General features: G+C 53.0%; 1 protein-coding gene across 1 annotated transcript; it reads right to left on the bottom strand.

The window, feature by feature from the left end:
• Window positions 1-5003: 5003 nt before the first annotated feature.
• On the bottom strand, window positions 5004-22668 carry MAT1A (methionine adenosyltransferase 1A). Its single transcript, XM_046027120.1, has 10 exons — window positions 22616-22668; window positions 22185-22532; window positions 18754-18831; window positions 17836-17958; window positions 14694-14806; window positions 14300-14443; window positions 9319-9537; window positions 8038-8220; window positions 7610-7743; window positions 5004-6978 (listed from the first exon to the last, which is right to left on the bottom strand). The coding sequence occupies exons 2-10, from the start codon at window positions 22276-22278 to the stop codon at window positions 6876-6878; spliced, it is 1191 nt and encodes a 396-aa protein (XP_045883076.1). The 5' UTR covers window positions 22279-22532; window positions 22616-22668; the 3' UTR covers window positions 5004-6875.
• Window positions 22669-23704: the final 1036 nt, after the last annotated feature.

The raw sequence follows: 23704 nt of genomic DNA on the forward strand, positions 1-23704 counted from the left end.
GGACGCGCCAGAAACTAGAAACTCCGTCTAGAAAACTGCGTCTAGAAACTCCGGTTCAATCACCACTTTTGTTGTTCTCCGGCCCAAGTCCATTCCTCCCGACTGGAGGTGATGGGGTTTCTCTCAGCCTCCTATACTCTGGACCAGTCCTCACGAGCTTCCAGTTCAAGGGATGGAATCTGATTCTGAGAAGAAGAAAACGTTCTTTTCGCATTTCTTCAAGATCTTTGAGCCACTTTTGGTCGCTCCAGACCATTTCAGACATACATGTCCGCGACTTCAGGTACCTCTGGGCTTTTGTCTCCTTCTATCCCTGGGGCAAAACATTTTTCTGGAACTCATGCAGAACTGCTGCCGGCGTGTTCCTCGTCTCTCTGGACACAGTGTCTCTCTTTCGCTAGTGGAACAAGTCTGTCAAAAACAAGAGAGCTACGACCAGGGCACCTACGCCAACACTGTCCACCATCTCCCACTGAATTCCGGAGAGAGCAAGACTTGTTCTCAGGTAGTGCTGTTCCAAAGCTGCGCCTGGTAATCAGGGCGGGCCATCATTCCACTGGCGCCAGCTCTGGATTTTAAGAACTTCTTAAATTTCAGCTATTTGCCAAAATACAATATTGCATTTTTAAAGTTTTATTTATTGAAGAGTGGAGATGAGCAGTTTTTTCTATTTCTTTCATGACATCTCTTTGCTCCTGTCCTTACACTTTGTCCACTTACTACTGAGGTTTTCTTGCTTCTTATTGATCTGATTCCATTCCACTGAAATTGCAAATATTTTTTGTCACATCTCTTTGACTTTTTGAGTTTTCTCCCCCAGTGCACATCTCTTTTCTATGAGATCAGATTTGATGATTTAGTCCCCTTGCAACTTCTGAGTTTCCCACTGTCCTGTGAGAGCCATATCAAGTGGCTCTCGTGCAACCGCCTTACTTCAGGGGACACCCAGGAACCTCTTTGTTGCAGATGCCGGGGTTGCAAATGCCCCCATTTCCGGGGGTTCTTTCCTGCTTCCCACTGAATTTTTTACTGAACCCACATTTTTTGACTTCCAGGGCTGCCATGAGCTACAGCCAGAGCACAGCCCCTTTTCTTTACTTCCTCAAAACCTCCCTCATGAAGGTGTCATGGTAAGAAAGCAGGAGACCTCACAGCCCAGGGACCAGGTGGCTGTCACCCTGCCTTTTTTTTTTTCAGCTTTTTTCCAGATAAAATGGACATGTAACATTGCGTGAGTTTAAGGTGCACAACATGCTGATTTGATACATCTATACATTGTGAAGTGATCACCCCTGTCGTGCTAGCTTATGCTTCCAACATAATTACAACATAATGCTTCCCATAATTACCATTTCTGTGACTGTGATGAGAACATTTAAGATTTAGTCTCTTGGCAACTTCCAAGGACACGATGCAGTGTTACTCGCTATAATCACCCTGCTGCACAATAGATCCCTAGAATCTACTCGTCTTTTAACTGGAAGTTTGTTCCATTTGGACAGCGTCTCCCCCATTTCCCCCACTCCACAGCCTCTGGTAACCACTCTTCTGTTTCTACGAGATCGGTGTTTTAAGATGCCACATACAATGATATCATAGAGCATTTGTTTTTCTCTGCCTGAATTTTAAAAAATATTTTATTTATTTATTGAGAGAGTGCACGAGCAGGGGGAGGGGCAGAAGGAGAGGGAGAGACACAGAATCTCAAGCAGATCCCCTGTTCAGCAGGGAGTCTCATGTGGGACTCGATCTCGTGACCCCGAGATCATGACCTGAGCCGAAAGCAAAAGTTGGTTGCTCAGCCAACTGAGCCATCCAAGTACCCCTGCCTGACTTATCTTAGCATAAGACCCTCAAGTTTCATCCAAGTTGTTGCAAATGGCAGGATGTCCTTCTTTCTCGTGGCTGAGTAATATTCCATTGTGTATCTGTACCACATCTTCTTTATCCATTTGCCTGTTGATGGACACTTAGGCTGTTTCCATATCTTGATTATTGCATCACACTGCTTCTCACATTGTGTCTGGGTCACATGTACACACAGGCAAAAATTTCTCCTAAATTCCCCACCCTAAGCCTTTCACCGTAACCACTACTGCTGAGATGCTAATTCTAATTCTCATTTCCCTACTCCTCCGGCCTCTACCACCTCTAAAACCCCTTTCAGACCAAGTTCTCCCCTGCCCATCCTCAATACATGCTTCCTGACTACCTCCCTGCCCAGCGTCACCTTCCTCTGGCATCTCTGCAGAAAATGGGGCTTGTCATCTTGTCATCCCACGTCTACATCTCGTATTGAAAGATTAAAATGACAAGTGACTATTGTAGAAGTCCTCACAGGGGGCCCCCAGGTGGCCTAGGCTAAGTGTCTGCCTTCGGCTCAGGTCATGATTCCAGGGTCCTGGGATCGAGTCCTGCATCTGGCTCCCTGCTCAGTGAGGAGTCTGCCTCTCCCTCTGGCTCTGCCTGCTGCTCCCCCTGCATGTGCGTGTGCTCTCTGTCACACACAAGCACACAAATAAAATAAATAAATAAACAAATAAACAAAAAGTCCTCACAGTCATAACACTACACATTAAGGGGTGCCTTAAAAAATTCTTTTGAAAATTGTAATTTGTGGGCGCCTGGGTGGCTCAGCGGGTTAAGCCTCTGCCTTCAGCTCAGGTCATGATCCCAAGGTCCTGGGATCGAGCCCCACATCGGGTTCTCTGCTCTGCAGGGAGCCTGCTTCCCCCTCTCTGCCTGCCTCACTGCCTACTTGTGATCTCTGTCTGTCAAATAAGTAAATAAATAAATAAAATCTTTTTTAAAAAAATTGTAATTTGTGTCTCTGGGCACCTGAACCTGGCACAGAAACTGCCAGAGGGCAAGCAGGATCCTCATCTTTTCCAAAATCTCTTTGCTAAGGAGAGCTCAAGGGCAGGAGAGACAGACACACCTAGAATCCATTCTCTGCTCTGACTACGTCGAGCTACCCCTCTGTGCCAAGTCCTGCACTGGATCCAGGTATGAAACGGCAAAACGGAGCCGACAAGGTAAGACCTCGAGAATTCCAAGTCCTGTGGGGGCAACAGGCATGAACAAGCAAGCACTGACGTCCATAAAGCATGGCAGCCTTTGAAGCCGGATAGCAGATAGAGATGGCGGTGGGCATAATTTATGGAGCATGTGTGAGAGTGTCCTTCTGGAGGGTGACTGGTAAACTGAGGTTGGAAGGACGCAGAGGTACCACTACATGAGAGAAGGGAGGGTGGGTAAGTAGGTGTGGATGAGACATGCAGGGGTGGGCCCCAGGGAGGTTTAAACAAGGAAATACATATTTACACGTTGTGTTAGACATTAAACAAAAAACTAAAAATGGCTACAAATGGGAGGTTACAAGGAAGGGGCTTTTCAGAAAGACAGAAATTTCTTCTGAAACCTACAGGATGAGATGGAGCATCCATTTAAAAAGACAGAAGAGTATCACAGATAGAATGGCGTGCGCAAAAGTCCTGAGGTGAGAACGAGCTGGGCCTGTTCAAGGAAGCCATAGAAGCTGGGGAGTCCAGACTATGGTGACAGGGAGTGGAGCCAAGAATGAGGCCGGACAGAGGGACACTGGGTGGGCACATGGGACAGCGACGGCTTAGTCATGCACCCTGAAATTTATTCAGCGTCTAGTAGCGTCTACTAGAAGTACCAAAGGATTAAAAATTGGGGTGGGAAGAAGGCTGTAATGCCTCTTCTTCCTTTTCCCAGCCGCCACCCATCTCCGCACACTGAAGTCACTGGACCCCTGAGGCCTTCCATCATCTAACCCATCAGTGCCATTGCTCATGGGTGAGCCCTCCGTGGCCCCAGACACACCCTCTTTACTTGACTTCCCAGGACGCCCCACTGCCCTTGGTCGGCTTTCCTCCTACCTGCTGACCCCCCACCCATGTCCCTCACTGCTTCCACAACATGGTGACACTGGAGGGCCTTGTAAAGGACTTCGCGTGGCTCAGGAGGGGCTTCTCTGTCTGCTCTCTCTCATCATTCACCCTTTGGTGCCCATAAAACCCATTCCTTCACTGCCTTCCCTCTCAGGCAAGCATTCCAATGTTTCACGGTGTTTCTTTTTGTTCTTTCAAAATGTGGGTTATGTTCTAGGAAAAGTGGGTCGCTGCATGGCCCCTGTAGTAGCTGCCCAACTCACAGATGCTGTCTCATGCAAGCCTGTGGCCTTTGGCTTTCTCCACGCCGCTGCCACATTCCCGGGTGTTGGCCACTCTTCTGTCCTTCCTGGCAGCCAGACCAGCCTGTCTCAAAGCCTCCTCATGTGGCTTTCCCCTCAGCCTGGACCCAGACATTTCTCCAGAGCAGGGGCCTCTCCCCACAGCCTGCTTATAGGACACAGTGCAGAAAGATCCCCCCACCCCAAACCCAGCTGCATGCACCCTTAGGACTGCCTTTCCAGGGGCTTCTGTTCCCACAGTCTGCTAATACAAATGTCCCCTGTGAATTCTCCTCACAGTGTGTGAACAGGGGATTACAGAGCTCATCTCTCTGCACACCAAAACCCTCCTGCATTTCCTTCCTTCAACTTCATTGATTCGGCCCACGGACAGCATGGCCGGAGGGGCGCCCTCATGACAGTCGTGCTGCAGATAATCCGCAGGGAGGGCACCAGGCCCCGGGGCGGTAGCATATGGTGATGGAGCGCGCGCACTCGGGAGTCGGGGGGCTGCTTGCCAGCGGGTGCCTGGGTCACCTTCCTCACCCCCTGGGCCTCAGGTTCTCCCCATGAAACTCAGCGGGGTGTGGTGAGGGATAAATAGAGAAACGTGGTGACAACGCAGTCGCTGGGGATGAGGAAGCTTTCATCTCTGGTGGAGAAGCCCACGCAGACAGGAACAGGGGGCCCTGGGCGGGGAAACACAGAGCAGGGGTACCCCCTTTGCTCAGGGCTGGGGACTGCACCTCGGAGGTGTCTGGAGGTTTGCCGACAAAAACCAACCATAGAGTAGTTGTTACTCCAGTCTGATTCACGGAAGGACTGTTTATTCTATTGCATTTATCCTGTCCTAGCAGGAACTATTAACAATAAAGATTCTAGTTTCTTATAAACAATGTTGACCCCAAAAAAGATCCTGTTTCTCTAGGGTGTGGGGAAAGTATACAATCATGAATTTTGACTTCTAATGCAGCTCGAGTGAGAGGAACTCACGGCCCACAAACCTGCAGCCCCCTCTCCTGGAAGGAGCTTGAGACTTGCTGGGTGACCTGTACCCACAGACACATCGGAGCCTCCAGAGTGGACACAAGCTCTTGAGCTTAGATGCAAATACGGGCTTCTTTTTCCTTCCTGGAAGAGCTGCCTTTTCTCTGACAGAAAGAGAAGAGCCTTGGGTCTCTGTGCTTTGGGCCCCGAGCCCCAATGCAGACTGTCTGCTCCCCAGATGGGGCTTCATGGGCTGCCCATTCAGCCAGAACCAGCATCACATGCCCTGGGAAGAAGCCCAGTCTCCAGTGTTCTCTTGGGACCCACAGGGGGCCCTACCTGAGCCTGTGGTCCAGGCAGCTAGGGAGAAGGCAGAAATGCTGTCAGAGGCCCAGGCTGAGGACAGGCGGGGTGGGAAGTACTGGCCGGGTGGGAAGTACTGGCCGGGGATGGAAAGGCAGGTGATTGTGCAGCTTCTAAGACCCCAGCACATCGAGGACCACTCAGGCCCCATGGGTACTGTGGCCCAGCAGCCACCTGGCAAAGGCAGGATCTCCTCAGGACATCTGAGCCAACTTGTCTACCACTGGGAGTTCAGCTACACCGCCTGGGTCACTATTTAACATCACATGTTCGGGCCTCACCGCTGGCCTCCCTGGAAGGGGCATCTGAGGGGCTCACCCACTTATTCTAATGGCACTCAGATAACGAGGCCAAAGAGATAGAAGGACTTGAAGGACACAGGGTTCTGGTGCTCTGTCTGAAGGGCTGGCCCCCTGAGCTAGGACAAGCTGCTTCTCTGTCCCGTTTTCCCATACCACTGCCCAGGGCTCACCCAGAACCAGGGGTTAACCCCCTAATCGCAGAAACACCAGATCTTCAGGGAAGAAGTCACAAAGCTTCATCTCAAATCTGCTTTGTTGTTGCTCAGGCGTGCATCTTGCACGAGGTGGGAACAGGGCTTGGTGTGGGGCGGGGGTGGTGGGGCATACGGGTTCCTGAGTCAGAGCTCCTGGACTCATGTCTAGGTCCTGACACGTGGCTGTGGGACCTTGAGAAAGTTACCTAGGTAGCCTGTGCCTCAGTTTCCCCCATAGAAGTGGGAATGTGGTGTCGCCCCATCATGTTGCAGTGAAGAAGAAATGAGATCAGTAATCAGCTCCGTCCCTCACACAAGTGTGGACGCGTGGGAGAGGTCAGCCCGGTTCCTGTCCCGGCCAGGTGCCTCGCCCAAGGGGCCTCCGGGAAGACTCTGGCTCTGAGCACAGGCCACAGATGTGAAGGGCAGACCCAGCACACCCAGGATCCTCTGAGACCTGTGACGGAGGAGCGGGCCACTCACGGGGGAGGTGAGTGAGGGGATTTACTCTTGACAGGGGTGGTTTTTCCACTGAATTAACATGGCTTTGGTCTGAGGGAAAAGCAGGGGAACATTGTGATTACCCTCCTGAGGAGGTGTGACTCCCAGCATCAGCAAGCCTCCTGCGGTTCACAGTGAGGACAGCCGCTGGCTAACCCTCAGGGTGTGGCCTGGCCCGGGAGGGGGTGACGCAGGGGTGGGGGGGAGACACACCCTGGGAGGCCAGTCAGGGCCCTGGGTCTGGGACATGTGAGAACTGGGATCCTGAAGAAGAGGAACCAGGCCACCCAGACCCCTCCAGGGCCAGGTCAGGCCCCACTCCCACCAGCTCTAAAACACAAGCTTCTTGGGAATTTCCCACGGGAACTCGCTTCTTCCGAAATGGCCGTAGCACGCCGTCTTCTGGTAGATGGGCTTCTTCAAATCCAAATCCCTGCATAGTCAGCAAAGGAAAGGGTCACTTTAAGTGGAAAAAGAGCAGAGTTTCTCTGAATTTTGAACACAGGAGTGACTAACAGTGTGACGATCTTTGCATGGAGTGTCCCTACTCGGAGCAATTTCCCATAAACTTCCTATCTGTGCTACAACACACCTTCCAAGGTGACTGTCACTGGCCCTTGGGAGACAGGCTCAGCCAGACGCACCCAGGACCCAGAATTTGAACTCTGGCCTCACTGTGCCTCACTCGTCTCCTTTCCACTCCACTGGCCTGGTGCAGACCAGTAATATCGCCAAGCTCCAGAAAGCAGGGATGGCATCAGACACCCGGGTAGATGGGACTAGACCTGCTGGCTCGCTCTCGGCATTCGGCCTTACAACTACTTTCCTCCGACCGCCCACCTGCTCAAAGATGGCCACACTGCCGGCAGTGTCTCCAGGCCAGCCTCCTCCAGCCTGAAAGCAGGCATCCTGCATTTGGGGTGTGCATCATGCTGGGCCAGAAGCCTGAAGGTTCTCCTGCTTTGCAGAGGCTGAAAATCCTTCTGTTTCTCTTCCAGCAGAGCTGAGCCTCTGGGTAAGGGAGGAGGAAGGGCCTGTCTGATAGCGATGGGTGGCGCTTTTACCTGACAATGACACCGGGTCGAAGGTCAAAGTTCTTGTTGACCACATCTAGCAGTTCTCTCTCCGTCTTCTGAGAGGTTCCGTAGGTGAAGATGGAAATGGACAGTGGCTCAGCCACACCGATGGCATAGGAAACCTTCCAGAAGAGAGCAGCGTCAGGGACAGAAGCCTCTGCGCCTCTCCAGGCAGCTGGACCACCCATCATTTGCCCCGCGTGCTCCCCAGCTTTGTCTGCCTAGAAGAATCCCCACTACCTTCACAGCGAGCAGCCCTCTCTGTAGAGGTCTGTCTCCTTGCAGATTTTTTCCACCTCCCTCATGTTTTCAGGGTCCGTGCCCCAGAGCCCTCGGCAAAGTCCGTGGGCTTCCCAGCAGCCCGGCGTGTCCTCACCAGGGGCCGAGATGGGGGGGTCAGAGTGGGCCCCGCGCACCTGCACGAGCACTCGCCGGCAGAGACCCGCTTTCACCAGGGACTTGGCCACCCAGCGGGCCGCGTATGCCGCCGAGCGGTCCACCTTGGTGTAGTCCTTCCCAGAGAAGGCCCCGCCGCCGTGCGCCCCCCAGCCGCCATAGGTGTCCACGATAATCTTACGGCCAGTGACGCCTGCGTCCCCCTGTAGGGGTAAAGGAGGATAAAGAGGAGATGAGAACCAGAGTGCCGAGAGGGCAGGGCGGAGAGACCACGGCAGCACCCTGATGGCCACCGGACTTACGTGGGGCTCCCTGAGGCTGCCTGTGGGCATTTTTAAAAGACTTTCCCTGTCCCTAAAGCTGGAAGCCTTGGTCTCTAACCCCAGTTCAGTCACTGACCCATTACAGAAGCCAGGTAAGCTGACACAGCCCCATCAGCAGGCGCAGATGCTGGGTCACGGGCTCTCTGGAACCCCAGCCAGTGCCTACTTCAGGCTTTGCTCTTGTGAGACGGTCATGCTGGAGAAATCCAACTGCAGGAGGGAACTGTGCTGTGACAGGTACGCCCCGGACTGTGGCCCTGGCTGGTGGCACCCAGCACAGGCCATGAGGCCCATTTCCTCACGTGGCTGCTCTGTGCCGCCTCAGGCGATCACCATGTTCTTAGAGGGCAGGGGCTCCACATTCAGGGCTTTGGGGAAAGACTGCGTACTCTACACCCGGGCTTTGGGACCCACAATTCCCACTAGCACATCTAGGCTTTGAGAAGTCCTGCAGGAAATGACAGTAAGCCTTGCCTTTCTTTTACCCCGTGTCCCTGTACCACATTCGGTCACAGAACCAGCTAAGGACTGCCTGGCAGAGGTCAGTAGACTCTCTGGGGAGCTCTGCCAATCCCTACTTCCTCTCTCTGGGAGAAAGAGAAGAAAGGGGGCAGCCGGAGTCCCCATCGAAACACCTGCCACACACGAGTTTAAGGTAACCTGTAGCAAAAACTCCATAATGCCCCCTGGGAAAGGCCCATCACCTGCAATGGTGAGTTGGGCGCAGCAGCAGCATGGGCAAGTATGACTGGTGGGCGGGGGGCCAGGCCGCACTAGGTGGGAGAGTCCTGGGGACATGTTATCCCGCACGCACTGATGTGTACACAACCACCCCACGGAGTGAGAGCTGAGCTCGTGTTTTGTCCAAGGCCAGATGTGGCTGAGCCACGCAAAGCTACCCGCTCCGCTGTGCTTGGGCAGGTGAGCAACCCCAGTAACGAGGACAAATCAGGACTCTGCTCAGAGGCAAGGGCGCACCTGGGGACCGCCAATGACAAACCGGCCGCTGGGCTGCAGGTGGTAGATGGTGTCTTCGTCCAGGTACTTGGCGGGCACCACGGCCTTGATCACCTGCTCCTTCAGGGCCTTGCGCATGGCCTCCAGGGTTATGTCCTCATTGTGCTGCACGGAGATGACGATGGTGTGGATACGCACAGGGATGACAGCGCCGTTGTCCTGGATGTACTGAACTGTCACCTGTTGGGTCACAAGAGCAGGAGGAGACACCGTGAGGTCCTGCCCTGAGCTGAGGACACATCACTATCAGGCTCCTGGGAGCCAAGTTGGGGCGGGGCGGGGGGGCTCCTGTCCTCTCCAAGGGCCTCCGGGAAAGTTAATCTGACATATTCTCATATGTGAGCAACCGCCCCACGCTAAGTATGGGATGACTGGGTATGAGGCATAAGTAGTTCCCACCTAAGACCCTTAGTAGTGTCCCCTAGAGACTCAGGGTTACAGAGTTTCTCCTCTATCTGTGACCCGACTAGACTCCCCCGCCTTCTATCTCAGAGGGCACCCGGTGCCAACAAATGTCCCCTAGCCAAAGCCCTCTCTTGACCCTCCGTGGCCTGGGGCCAAGGTATCCTGGCTCCTGCCAAGAAGCACAGGTGTCCGCCTGCCCCAGCCCCTCAGTGGAGGAGTTCTGGAAGTGTATGGGGCCAGGGGATTTGCCTGCTGTAGGTTCAGGGTGAGAGGGACTCAGGTCAGGCTGGCTGAAACTGAGGGGGCAAAAAGCCCTGCATGACTGTCCTCTGGGTATCTAAGCTCAAGCAAGGAAAAGCCGAGAGCACGTGGAAGGAAGGAGCCCATGTGTAGGACCCCTGCAAGTGAGCAATGTGATGCTCCCCTCTACCCAACCGCATCAGCCCTGCACCCGTTCTGGGCATTGCTGAGTCCTATTTAAGTCATCCCAGCAAGACTGGCATCCTTATCTCCACTTTACAATTGAGAAAAACAAGGTATGAGAGGTGGAGCAACTTGTCTGAAGTCACACAGCAGTCAGAGAAAAGCCAAAAAGCCAAATCCCGTTCTGACCCATCCAAAAGCTGGTGTCATTCCCACAGCAGCACAAAATCCTCCTTCACAGACCTGGGGCTATACTGATCCATCAGCGAGCACAAGAGCCCGATGTCACTGCCTGATCTGACCAGTGGCCAAGGACTGCGGTCTGGGCACACTGGGCTCACAGAGAGAGAGGGAGGGGGACAGTGAGGACGGCAGGTGAACCTGGGAAAGCAGCTAGCGCCTCAAGTTGGGGGAAGCTGTTGCTAGCCCTGGGGCTGTGTGGCCTGGTAGCCGGGGCACTGCCCGGCAGAAGGCTGCCGCTCAGGGCCTGGAGGGACACTCAGGAGTCATAGGCCCCTGTGCCACCCGAGGCATTGTGGACACACTGGGCGGGGGGGGGGGGGGGTTGTGATATGTGGGGCCCACAGGAGTGCAGCCAGGCCAAATGGCCCTGGTAGCAACAGCGGCCGCCAGGCGAAGCACTATTCGTATGCCTGGGCTTGAGAGGACCATGGGACAGCCAACAGTGCCTCCCTGGGGCTGTGCCTGTGGCAGGATCTCTGCCTGCCCAAGGCCCTTCTGCTATCCACCAAGCACCGGGCCTGTTCCCAACTCCTCCTCTGTGCCCTGCCTGCTTCGAAAAGCCTGAGGGTGGAGTCCAGAAGAAGGAAAAGCCTTGCCCACGTGACGTCTGATCCTAGCACGAGAGGCAGGGGCACAGGGACATCTGTGGTGGGGGCTCCCAGGAGGGGAGGCCGGTGGCCGGCTCTGGGACCAGACCCACTGCATTGGGCATCAGACCCAGGAGAATGCTCCCGCCCTGAGGAGCTGCAGGGCCCATCTTCCCCCCTCCGCTGCTCCCTGGACGTCCCACTCAGCCAGCTGTGAGCCCTGGGCTTCTGTGTAGAGCCACACAACTGGGGCAGGGCAAAGAGTTCCAAGTGCGTCCCTTATCTCACCATGTCAGCAAGATGTGGGGAAAAACACATCATGGAAAACACCAATCTGACCAGGTATAAAAATAGCCATCCACACCGCCTCTCGAGTCTCATATCGGCAGCAAGCATTTGTTCAGGTGGAAAGACTCATCCTGTTCACAGTCCACACTCTGCTGAGATCATGAAAGCCCTTCTCCAATGGACTCAGGAGCCGGCTCAGAAACCGGTCCTGACCCAGTACGGCTCATGGGGAGTCACCGCTTGCGGGACTGTGGGACAGCTGGCCAGGGCAGACCCACCCCTGCGCCTCCGCAATGCCAGGGGTTCAGACCCCCTGCAGCAGGGCAGTGAGGTGGACTTCAGTGTCCAGGTAGCATTAAGAGACTTCTGTGTAGCCCTGCAGGAAGGGAGCCCCCAGAAGAGCACATCCTGGCCCCCCAGCTCCCATCGTGGACTTGGAAGGCTTCAAGTACTAAGTGGGATGATGCAGGCCTTCCCTGTTTTGGCCGGTCCCATGGTGGTGAATCTGGGCCTCATGACCACACAAGGAAAAGGAAAACCCTGTAGCTCGACTTCCTTCCACCCTGTTCCACGATTCTGTGTTCTGAGAACCTCTGCCCCACTTTCCACCATAGTGCTGCTCTGCCTCAGGACAGGCCCAGGTGCCCAAGCTCCTCCCGTGTGCCCCTCTCTTTCAATCCCACCACAGTCTTTGCAGGTCAGTTCCCCTGCCCCACAACCTCAGAGAACCCCTGAGGAGTGCTGATGTTTCCCCTCCCCACCTAGGGGTCCCTTGGAGAACAGCAGGAAGGGTTTGCTTTAGGCCACAAGTGCACTTCCTTGCCCCATTCAGCCCAGCTGCAACCTCTACCCTGTGCGGCCTCCCACCGGAGCCGAGGAGGATGTACCTCGGGATAACGGGAGAGTCACATGCTTTGTGCTGAGCTACACAGCCACGTGGGCCCAATTCCAACTAAGGAACAAGAGAAGGCCCTGTTGGGTGGTGGCCACCAGGGAAAGCCACAGGATGTGGGAGATTTGCTGGCCACTGATGGAGAGGGGAGGACCTGAGAAGATTCCAGGTAAGGTGGAGGGTGGGAGCACAGGTGCAAAGCACTAGAAATAAGGGGAACAGGAGTGAAATCAGCCAGATTAAGCAGACTGGGGAAGGGGAGGTAGAGGAAGGTAAAACTTGGAGACCATAAAAGGCTTGGAATCCCAGAATAACAAGTAGGGTTCTGTCCCCCTATAGGAAGCAGAAAACTACAGAGGATTCTATTCTATGTTGGCTAACTGAACATAATAATTTAAAAAAAAGAAGAAGAAGAAGAAGAAGAAGGAGAAGGAGAAGGAGGAGAAGGAGAAGGAGAAGGAGAAGGAGGAGAAGAAGAAGAAGAAGGAGAAGGAGGAGAAGGAGAAGGAGAAGGAGAAGGAGGAGAAGAAGAAGAAGAAGAAGAAGAAGAAGGAGAAGGAGAAGGAGGAGAAGAAGGAGGAGGAGAAGGAGGAGGAGGAGGAGGAGGAGAAGGAGGAGGAGGAGGAGGAGGAGAAGGAGGAGGAGGAGGAGGAGGAGGAGGAGGAGGAGGAGGAGGAGGAGGAGGAGGAGAAGGAGGAGGAGGAGGAGGAGAAGAAGAAGAAGAAAGAAGAAGAAGAAGAAAGAAGAAGAAAAGAAGAAGAAGAAGAAGAAAGAAGAAGAAGAAGAAGAAGAAGAAGAAGAAGAAGAAGAAGAAGAAGAAGAAGAAGAAGAAGAAGAAGAAGAAGAAGAAGAAGAAGAAGAAGAAGAAGAAGAAGAAGAAGAAGAAGAAGAAGAAGAAGAAGAAGAAGAAGAAGAAGAAGAAGAAGAAGAAGAAGAAGAAGAAGAAGAAGAAGAAGAAGAAGAAGAAGAAGAAGAAGAAGAAGAAGAAGAAGAAGAAGAAGAAGAAGAAGAAGAAGAAGAAGAAGAAGAAGAAGAAGAAGAAGAAGAAAAAGAAATGAAAAGTCCAAAGGGAGTTAAGGGGAGCTTCCAGGCAGGGAGAATCCTCGGTGTGGATCCTGGCCCTGGGAACCAGGCTGGAGAGGAAGAGATGCTCTGGAGGGAAAGCACAGAGCAAAGCAGGGTGGAGATGGGGGCGGTAGGGGGCACTGAGCGGGAGGCGGGGGCACCACTGCACTCCCTTGAGCTGTGGAGGAGCCAACACTGAGACCAGGCACGATGGCTCCCAGGCACAGGTGTTTGCAGGGTGGATGGGAAACACGGCTGCGGATTCAGAGACCTGGCAGGTAGAAGCTTGGGGTGCTGAGTGGGACATGGCGGAAACTAGGCAGAAGTGTGGGTGGAGGGGATAGGGTGTGAAAAAGGGCCCAGGACCTGTTGGAGGGCAGAGGAGGAGCTGGGAAGGCAGCCCTGGGAAAGGGGCCAGCAGGGTCACCAGGGTTAAACTGGGCAGGACACATAGGGCAGAGGCAGACTGGGGGCCTCCACGTCTGCACTTGCATCACGGTCGACCTTCACATGTGGACGTGGGTGAGGATTTCTCCACCACATGGAGCAGCGAGGTCAGGGCCCGAGGGGACAGGGAGTCCAAAATAGCAAAGGGAGAGCCTTTTTATGGGAAACAGCGGTAAAGGGCCACAGCGGGATGCAGACAGCCCTTATCAACTCGGTGTTGTCCTTGCTCAAGGTGGGGAGACCTGTGGAGGTGGAAGGGCAGTGACTGATGTCTGACACTGATCGAGCACCACATAGCAGGGACCAGGGAGTCATGTGACCAGGGTCAATATATGCTAAGAGGGCAAAAAAGAAGGATCTAGAACTGCTCTTTCTATTTTTCTGTATTTTAAACATTTTTCATAATAAAATTGGGAGAGAAAACATCTAGACCTGAAGAGTTTTCAAATAAAGAGTTCTTTTCACAATTAGTAACTCTTGAGCGTCCAGACTGAACATTTTGATTTGAGTGATGACACAAAATCAAGAGGGCCACGGGTTGCGGGAAGGGTGTGTCTGGGGGTTCTGTGGGAGGCGAGAGGAGGAAGCTCACCTGAGTCTTGGAGTCGGGCCGCAGCCAGGGGAGGACCCCGGAGCGTCTGAGTTCCGCCATCCGGGCGTTGAGTTTGTGAGCAAGGATGATAGTGAGAGGCATGCACTCTTCTGTCTCGTCTGTGGCGTAGCCGAACATCAAGCCCTGCAGCCGGGGAGGGGGCCGGCCGAGCAAGGCCCATGTTAGACGGCGGGAACGTCCTTCCAATCTAACACTCGGCTGGCACTCTTGGGTGTATTGGGTGCCTCGTGCATGTACCACCCACATGGGACTGCGCCCCATCCAGTGCTCGTGACCTTCCCAGCCAGCTCCTCCCCGGAGTCCAAGCCAGGGCAGAGAGAGACGGTGCTATCCCCACGACCTGACACTGTGCCCGTGCTCCCCGTGTGCTTACCTGGTCCCCGGCCCCGACATCCTCTTCGTTTCTGTCTAGATGCACACACTGGGCAATATCCGGGGACTGCTGCTCCAAAGCCACCAGCACATTGCAGGTCTTGAAGTCAAAGCCTAGGCAGAAGGGAGAGTGGGGGGACGGGTCAGGCAGAGCGTGGCTGTGAGCTTCCTGGTGGACTGCTCAGCTCCTCGTGTGGCATCTGGTGTTGAGGTGGGTGGTCTCTAACCAGCTGTGGTCTGTCGGGCTCAAAGCTGAGGCCCAGGGATGGGAAGCCCATGTAGACTTCCATATGATAATCCAGAACTCTAAGTCAAAGAACACACTCCACAGTGCATTTTACTATATGAAATTATACCCAGATTATATAAAAACCAGATCAAGAGCTACAGCCGCTCGGGCTAAAGAGCAGGTGGGTCACTCTGGCCCTGCCCCCCTTAGGCACCTTCTAAGACCAGGCTGAAAATCACCTTCCAGCACTGCAGTTCCGGAGCCCATGTGTGTGCCTGACGCAGGTATTGAATATACTGACGTATAGAGTGCACAGGAATTACCCAGACAGGCTCCCAGACCTAGAGTCCTCTGATCCCAACCTATGCACATGGCTTGGAGCAAAATGGAAAAGGCATCTCTCTGGAGCCCGAGGCCCGGTCCGCCCATCCCCAAAGGTCAGGCACGGAGATGGAGGCTGTTCTCTCCAGCGAAGGGCCGCAGGCCGGGAACTGGTTCGCAGAGGTTTGGCAGGTGGCAGCCCAGCCCCAGGAGCCCCGGGGAGGGGCTGCCACCCCTGGACAGCACACTCATCTCCCTGTCGGTCCTCAGGTCTTGCCAGGCTCAGCCATGGGGACTGCATGAATGAGGGGCTGAAACTCACAGAGGCCCCACCACAAGGTCAAGTGTTAGTGGCAGGCTGAGTAGCTGCCACTCTCTTGCCAGTCGGTTCTATCCAGGCCATCAGTGTGAGCTCACTACAACCCACCAACCAGCCAACCCAGATTCAGTCTGCTGTTCCTGTGCACGTTTCAGGTGGGGACCTCCTGCCAAATGAAGCAGAACGCAGCCCCTCAGCTCCACGCAGCCCCTCCCCACTGAACCGCCCCAGCCAAGCACTTGGGCGTAGCCTTCAGTGTGGCTCGCTTTTCTACCTCCACTGGGTGTCTCTGTGTAGGACACTCCTCCTCCGACTCCCCATCCCCACACACCCAAATCCGACCAGCTCTCAGTAAATGCCCTGGAACCGTCCCTCCTTCTTCCTCCCTTCACTGCACACTGTGCCACCGACTGGCCACTGGGCACCTGGTACCACATCATCTAATGCCAGGCAGCACCCCAACCCCGGGAGCATCAGGTAGCCTCTGTCTCTTGCAGCTTCCTGCTCCCAGCAAATGTTTGGGGGGTTTTTTTGTTGTTCTTTAAAAGATTTTATTGATTTATTTGAGAGAGAATGAGTGAGAGAGAGCATGAGAGAGGAGAAGGTCAGAGGAGAAGCAGATTCCCCAAGGAGCTGAGAGCCCGATGCAGGACTCGATCCTGGAAGTCCAGGATAATGACCTGAGCCAAAGGCAGTCACTCAACCAACTGAGCCACCCAGGCGCCCCCCAGCAAATGTTTCTGAACACACAAACCAATGAATCATCTTTAGAGGGCAGCCAAGGATTCACCATTGTGCATTAAACACTTTGCATTTTTCCTAATCACGGTGAATCATCTCAGTGCTGCAAATCCATCAAGCGCTCCAAGTCATTTGGAAACACGGAATCTCTCTCAAGGAGAGAGGAGCAGGGCCGGGAAAGGCAGCAGCCCAGCGACTGTGCAGCCCAGAGCAGTGAGGGGCAGATAGCCTGGGGCCGCGCTAGGGCAGCCACCACGCTGCGCGGGCTCCTGTGGGTGCAGGTACAGGGACAAGCTGGGCACGCAGAAATGCCGCCAGCAGCAGAGCTGGCCTCTCGCTCACTTCACTCTTTCTAGGATTCATGGCCGCCTGGGAAGTTTCCCTTCTGCATAGCACAGAACAAGACTCGCTCTTGAATAAGGTCTACACAAATGTAAACAATCGGCTTCTCCTTGTGGAATGGGGTGAAAGCTCTGCAGGGTAGCCTGTCAGGAAGCTGCTGCCTGGGACAGCGTTTCCTCTGTGAATACCCTCGTGTGCTGACTGGGAGATTCTGCCTGTGCTTGCCGGTCCTCCTCCCGCTGATTCCCAGCACAGTCCCCCCAAACTGTCATGTGCTCAAGGGAGTGCTCTGGGCAGCTCAGAAGGCCGCTGCCCTGAGCTTCTGTGTCTGCGCCTGCAGTCGCGAGGGGCTCCCGCTCACAGGTGTGCACTGCATCATTCCAGCCTGCCCTGACCCACAGGGGTGGCACATGTTGCCCTAAAGACCCAGTAGCTGGGATGTCCATGCACACAGGCCTTCAGCATCTGGCTCTCGCGGGCAGTCCTCTGAGGCCACTCCAGGCTGAGCCCCATTCCGTCCTGCCCTGTCTCAGATGTTGGAATCTGCTTTGGACCCTCTTGTTCTTTCCAGATGTCACTCCCCCTGATCGCGGAGCTCCTCCTCACTCCTGCCAGGGCCTGCATCCCTTTCCTGGAACGCAGGTCCCCACACTGCCTGCAACTGGAGCCCACCTCGGCCAGCCTGCCCCCTTCACCTGCCGTGGGTACCACTTCTAGACAGAGTCACCTTTTTCTCTATCATGAGAAGCAGCAGAGAGAAGCAGAAAGCACAGGGGTCTACACAGGCAGCCGCTTGCTGGCTGTCGCTTTACACAAAGGGTGGATATTTCCAAGCTTTAGTTTCCTCATCTGCAGGAGGAGTACAGCAGAGGGCCTCAAACAATGAAAGAGGACACGTCCCCAGCAGGGGACAGCTCCCCTCCTTGGTGGGTGCTTCTCTCTTTCAAAGCCTTCGCCTGCACCAAGAAGACCAGAGTCGAAACAGACAGACAGACAGACATGGGCTAGTTCAACTGGACGCCATCACATGGGCCACCGTGCTGTTCCCAGAGACTTTGACCCCTGACCCTGCCAGGCGGGCCTAGGCATGTTTTCTTCCCGGGGGTATTTGCCCTCACTGAGAACCGAGAGCCTCAGCTAAGACACACCGTCGGGGCACCCATGCATCTCAGACCCGGGGCCCCGCCTCACCCTTGGCGGAGTCGTCGTAGCCAATGTGCCTGATGGCACCTCTCACCACCCGCTGGTAGTCCACCGTGGCCGTGGAGGTGATCTCGCCGCACAGCAGCACCATGCCCGTCTTGCACACCGTCTCTGCGAGAGAGGGAGGAAAGTGGGCGGCCATGAGACAGCCAAGGGGAGCCCCTCCCAGACCCTTGTGGAGAGTCTTACAAGGCACAAATTCTGGAAATAAAAGACTAAAGCTAACAAACAGAGTACATCTCAGCAGAAGGGCTGAGCATGAGTAAGAGCCGCCCGGAGAACAGCACCTCGGACAGAATGGGTCACACCTCACTCTCGCAGCAAGCGCCTCCTGCTTGTGTCATCTCAAACCACTTATTTAACCTCTCTCAGTCTGCTTCCCCAACTGCTACCCGAAGACAATACTTCTAGGGACTGCCGTGTGGCTCGCGTGAGACAATGAGGGTAGGTGGCTGTCACAAGGAATGCGGTCCAACATGTATCAGCGTCCAGGATGCCTCGCCCACCCCTTCTTGATGACACTGCGCCGCAGGCTGAGATCCTGAGAGCAAGGAGGACCAACCTTCTCACTGGCTCTTCACCAAGCTATTGGGGTGAAGTCCACCCTCCGAGGGTGCAGGTCCCTGTGGGGCTCTAGGCAGGGGCTAGGGTGGCCCTTGAGAGGGAGGGAGCCATCTGGGCAGTGCACAGTGAGGACAGCAGGGCTCTGGTCTCCATTCAGGCACCCCTGCCCCGTGACCTTGGCCAAGGCCCTAATTCAGCTGCACCCATGATCACGTTGGGGAGCCCCCCAGGTGCTGGGGTCCCTGACCCCCACTGTGCCAAGAGCCCTGGCACAGGCATAGGCAAAGGCCTCAAGCCGAGCCCACTGAGGTCTTCCACAGGGAGGGAGCAGGCGTTTCTCACCACAGGCCACCTTGGCATTGGGGTCCTGCTTCAGATGGGCATCCAGCACGGCATCGCTGATCTGGTCGCAGATCTTATCTGTACAAGAATGAACATGTATGAGAATCACAGAAATATTAGGTATAACAAACTGAAATGTTAAAATAATTAGATATTTGGTCAGTTTACATATCAAATTTACCTACCTAAGAAGATACTGATTTAAATATAAAAAATTAGAAACTTTTTGAAATTTTTATTTCTTCTCCTTTCTGCCTAAATTTGGATGATTTATATTATATAAACTCAAGGCGTTCCCTAAAAAAGAAGTACATTCCAAAATCAGTTCTAAGAGACTAAAGCAATTCACACACAGAGGCACAACACACACACACACACACACACACACACACACACACACACACACATTCTCCTACTAAAAAGCCTCTCATTCCTCAAGATATTCCCTTTAAGTCTAAAATCTAGAAAACTCCTAGAAATAGAAGTTAAAACAGCTAACAACATCAGTAAGTTTAGGTGCCAACACGTAAAGTGAGAGGGACAAACAGATACATTGTGCCACAGGTTCTAGAAGCTGTGTGTGCTATGTATACAGTACTACACCCAAATCCACCATCCCACCCCCAGAAATTCCAGAGGAGAGCTTCTACACATCATTGCTGTTCTGCAGAACATTTCCATAAGCAGCTCGCGGATCACGCCCACCGTCACGCAGCGTCCTGAAGGCTATTCGTCCTCTTAGCTGGGTTTGACCTCAGTCGAGGTGGGACTGACAATGGCTCAGCAGGAGCTGGAATTTGATCTTCTTTTCCACTACTTGCCTTCAGGACTCTACATGGTTGAGCCTGCAGACCCTCAGTGCAGTGCACTGTGGAAAAATCCAGTCTTGCCTTGGGTTGGGTGAACTGCCAATGTTCACAGACTCAGAAATAAAAGTGACATCTATTTACACATATGATATCTCATTTAATGTTCAAAATACCCATAGAGTTTGCTCTTAATAGAGTCATAAGGTTTTTTTCCTCAGCTTTATCAAGGTATAATTAGTATACCAAAAAAACCTGCATAAAATTAAAGTATATAATTTGGGGAATCTGAACATGTGAATACACTTATGTGACCATCACCATAAACAAGGTAAGAAACATAGTCGTCACCTCCAGAAGCTTCTTTGTGTCCTTCTGTTGTGTTTTTGCTTTTCGGTTTTCACATTAAGGACCCAGACCCAGAACCAAGTGATTCTGCTCTCACAAGCACATCACTTAAAATGTTAATGTCAATGCAACTTAAAATATTAATCTGCCATTCAAGGTGAGTCCTCTAACTTGCCTTGGGGAACTGCTCCTACACCTTGAGGCTCTCTGTGCAACCTCCTGCCCGCGGCAGATTCGACAATAAATCTAGGTTTATCTGAGGTCACCGCCTCTGCACACCCCTACCAAGGAAGGCCTGCTGCTACAATATCCCTTTAGGCCCACCCGTCAGGACTGCTAGGGCTGCCCATGTGCCCGCTGTGGATGACTGTTTCTTTCGAGGACGTAGGTCACATGTCCACAGTCCACCCAGGGAGGTGGGATAAGGGGTATTAGGGATAAAGCTAGAGCTCAGCAAGAGTGTTAAGGTAGCTCCACAGACTAAAGGAATGCCTAAGGAGGCCCCTTCTGTACTGTTTCTTTAGGCTTTTGGAATTTGTATCACTATCGCTCAGTAGCTTTAAGGTAGCCTATAGCTGGTTTTCTGGGAAGTTGGAAAAGCATTCGTATCATCCTCCTGGTGGAGAAGTCAGTGCTGGAATGACAAGCAAGCCATCACCAAGGTTTAGGGGAAGCTGAATTACATGGACAGTTCATTGTTCGTGGCAAGTGAAAGGAGAGTCAGACAAACTGAAAGGCTACAATTAAGTGGACAAAACAGCCAACTGGATGGCTAGAATTTTTCTTCTCTGTCCACTGAGCGCACTGCTGTATGTAGGAGGGGGCCACTGGCCACTGCGTGTCAAGCACCCACATCCTCTGAGTGGGGCAAATCCTTCTCCTAACCCGTGTATGGTCTTCATGGGTTACACGTGGAAATGAGTCCAAGGTTACAAGCACTGTAGACCCAGAGACTTTATAAAGTTGTGCATGATGAAAGAGGTTGTTTGTTTTGAATTGAGCTAAGTCATCTACAAAACTCAGTGTAAGCCAAAGTTTCTCAACAGCGGTACTGTTGACATTTGGGGCTGGAAAATTCTTTGTTGCAGGGGGAGGGTCCTGGGCATTCAGGATGTTTGGAGGCTTAGCTGGCTTCCAGCCACTAAGGGTCAGGAGCACCCCCAACCCCTCAGTCAGACAACCAAAGAAAACGGTTTCAGGAAGACAATACAAAATGCCTGTAGGGGAAAAGGGCAACATGGCCCTCTGTTGAGAACCACTGGCTAAAGCATATGGAAGGAGTGGGGCGAGGAGATGATGAAAGCTGAGTTAGGAGTATGAAAGAAAGTGGATGAGGAACAGGAAGAAAAGGCAGCCTTGATGACAAGTTACCGTAACTTCAAATACTCAAATGAATTTTGAAGAAGTGCTTAAAAGACATAAATCAATGTGTCTAGCCCTAGGATTCTTCTACAACAGTGATTCTCAGAATGTGTTTCCCACAGCAGCAGCAGCAGCAGCAGCAGCATCTCCTGAGAACTTTACTGAAAATTCCAATCTTGAGCCTCAACCAAGACCTACTAAATCAGAGCCTCTGGGGGTGGGTACGGGGACTGTACACCAGCAAGCCCTCCGGGGGACGCGGATGTTCCCTGAGGTCTGAGAACCAGTGACCTCCAGCCTGAGGCTCTGATCATGAGCCTTACCGCTCGCATGTGTGAACCTCTCCCATTTCCCCCATCACCAAAAACTGCTCGAATGTTCTTCCTCTTCAGGAGGTCACCTGTACTTCTCTCAGCTAACACACCCGAGGCCTTCAGGACCTGGTGATCTATCTCAGTGACTACCAGAATGTGCCATTCACACCTAGCCTGCATGTGCCTTACACTCAAAACTCAGGGACAGTGGTCTTGTCCGTGGGAACGTTCCCTGTTGACTTAAGTCGCTCATTGATAATAAAGCTTTATTCTCGCCCCCACCAAAAATATATATAAAGTGGGTATCTGATGACACACGTCCCCTGTATACTATGTTCCACCCAGTGGGTGTTCTCTGCTGTAGCCCCATCACATGGAGATGCTGGAGGCAGGCACAGCGCAAGCCCTGGGCTTCATTACCTGATCACTTCCCAGTTCATACTCGGTGGCTGTTTTACAAAACTACAAACTAATAGAACAAAAAATGCCTCATACTACGCCTCCAGAGGTCCCACAGAGTAACCAACAAAAACTGTCTTTAAGGCCTCTGGTAAAATGACCCCCCTGGCAGCTGTCATTGAGCCCACGACCACCTACTCACCCGGGTGCCCCTCTCCGACCGACTCTGAGGTGAACATGAACGCTCCTTCTTCGCTTAGAGAATGGTCGCACAAGCCATCCACCGGGCCATTCATCTTGGCACACTTCTCCACTCAGCTTCTTCAGGGTACTGATTTCAGCCCTGTGACTTTGCCTGAGATTTGTTTGGGGTTTTGGTTTTGTTGGTTTTTTTTCCTTCTGTAAACCCAACAGGCTTGTCTTTGGCAGAGCCACAGGGCTCACTTCTGCCGACCAGCCTGCGAGCACATGAGAGGAAGGTGAGGAGGGAGGGACTGAGCGCAGCTGTGTCACTCCCTCTGACTGGTCACAGCTTGCTCCTGAGTGACTCCTATATATGGAAAAGTGAAAGTGCCTGAATAATCATGTGAGAAAATTGGAGGAGTCCATTTCCTGGGAGGGAGTTCTTCTTACCTTGAGGGATTCCAGTCGTCAGTTCAGACGTCCCGAGCACAGGCATCTGGTCAGTGTGTAGTAAAGAAGGCTGTGTAGGGGCGCCTGGGTGGCTCAGTGGGTTAAAGCCTCTGCCTTCGGCTCAGGTCATGATCCCAGGGTCCTGGGATCGAGCCCCGCATCGGGCTCTCTGCTCTGTGGGGAGCCTGCTTCCTCCTCTCTCTCTCTGCCTACTTGTGATCTCTGTCTGTCAAATAAATAAATAAAATCTTAAAAAAAAAAAAAAAAAGAAGGCTGTGTAGATGCTGTAGAACTGAATGAAGCGCCTTCGGGACCCTGCTTCAGCTCTGCAGCTAATCTCCATATTGCTCCAAGGTTAACATACCACGTTGGAGGGTGGGGGTCTGTGGTGACTCAGGGATACAAACAGGCAGCCACGAACTCTTTCCCAGAGATACGGTTTAGGCGAAGCCTGCAACACATAGGTGCGCTATTGGGTGCTGGCCTTCCTCCCCCCAACCTTGCCTGGCTTGGGCTCTCCTCCTCCTTCTACCTTCTCAGAGTTAAAGCATGCACCTGTATCCTGAGTCAGCTCAGATGTTACACAACACATTCATTTAGAGGAGAAGCTTTTGAACCTATATTTTTCTGCTAATAGAAATCACCTAAACTGTCAACGTCTCTCACACTGGCAGTCACCTTGACAAGCAAGACGTTAAGAAGTATCTGGACAGGTTACAGAGACAATGCTATTTTGGGAAAGGAACTCTTGAGAGATGGATTCATTACAGGGAAATTATCCGAGTCCAGGTTCCCAAAGCTCCCCTAAGGTAAATTAAACACCTACCTATTCGGTCCTGTTCACCTGGTCAACATCCTGCTCACAGGACTCCCGCACATTTTTTGCTTTGACCAAGGAACTTGGACAGGCTTACACCTTTTAGCTAAGTCATGCACTAAATGATGGTGTCTCTCTATCTCTTCATTATCTCCCACCCTCAGATCTAGCTGTGTCCTCAGGCTAGCGCAACTGGCAGGGGACTGAGATCACAGTGAGAATGGGTGGAGAAACCAGTTCCCACTAGAAGGCAATAAAATGTAAGCAGCCAG

This window comes from Meles meles, chromosome 13 (assembly GCF_922984935.1).
Source record: "Meles meles chromosome 13, mMelMel3.1 paternal haplotype, whole genome shotgun sequence".
NCBI classification, from domain to species: domain Eukaryota; kingdom Metazoa; phylum Chordata; class Mammalia; order Carnivora; family Mustelidae; genus Meles; species Meles meles.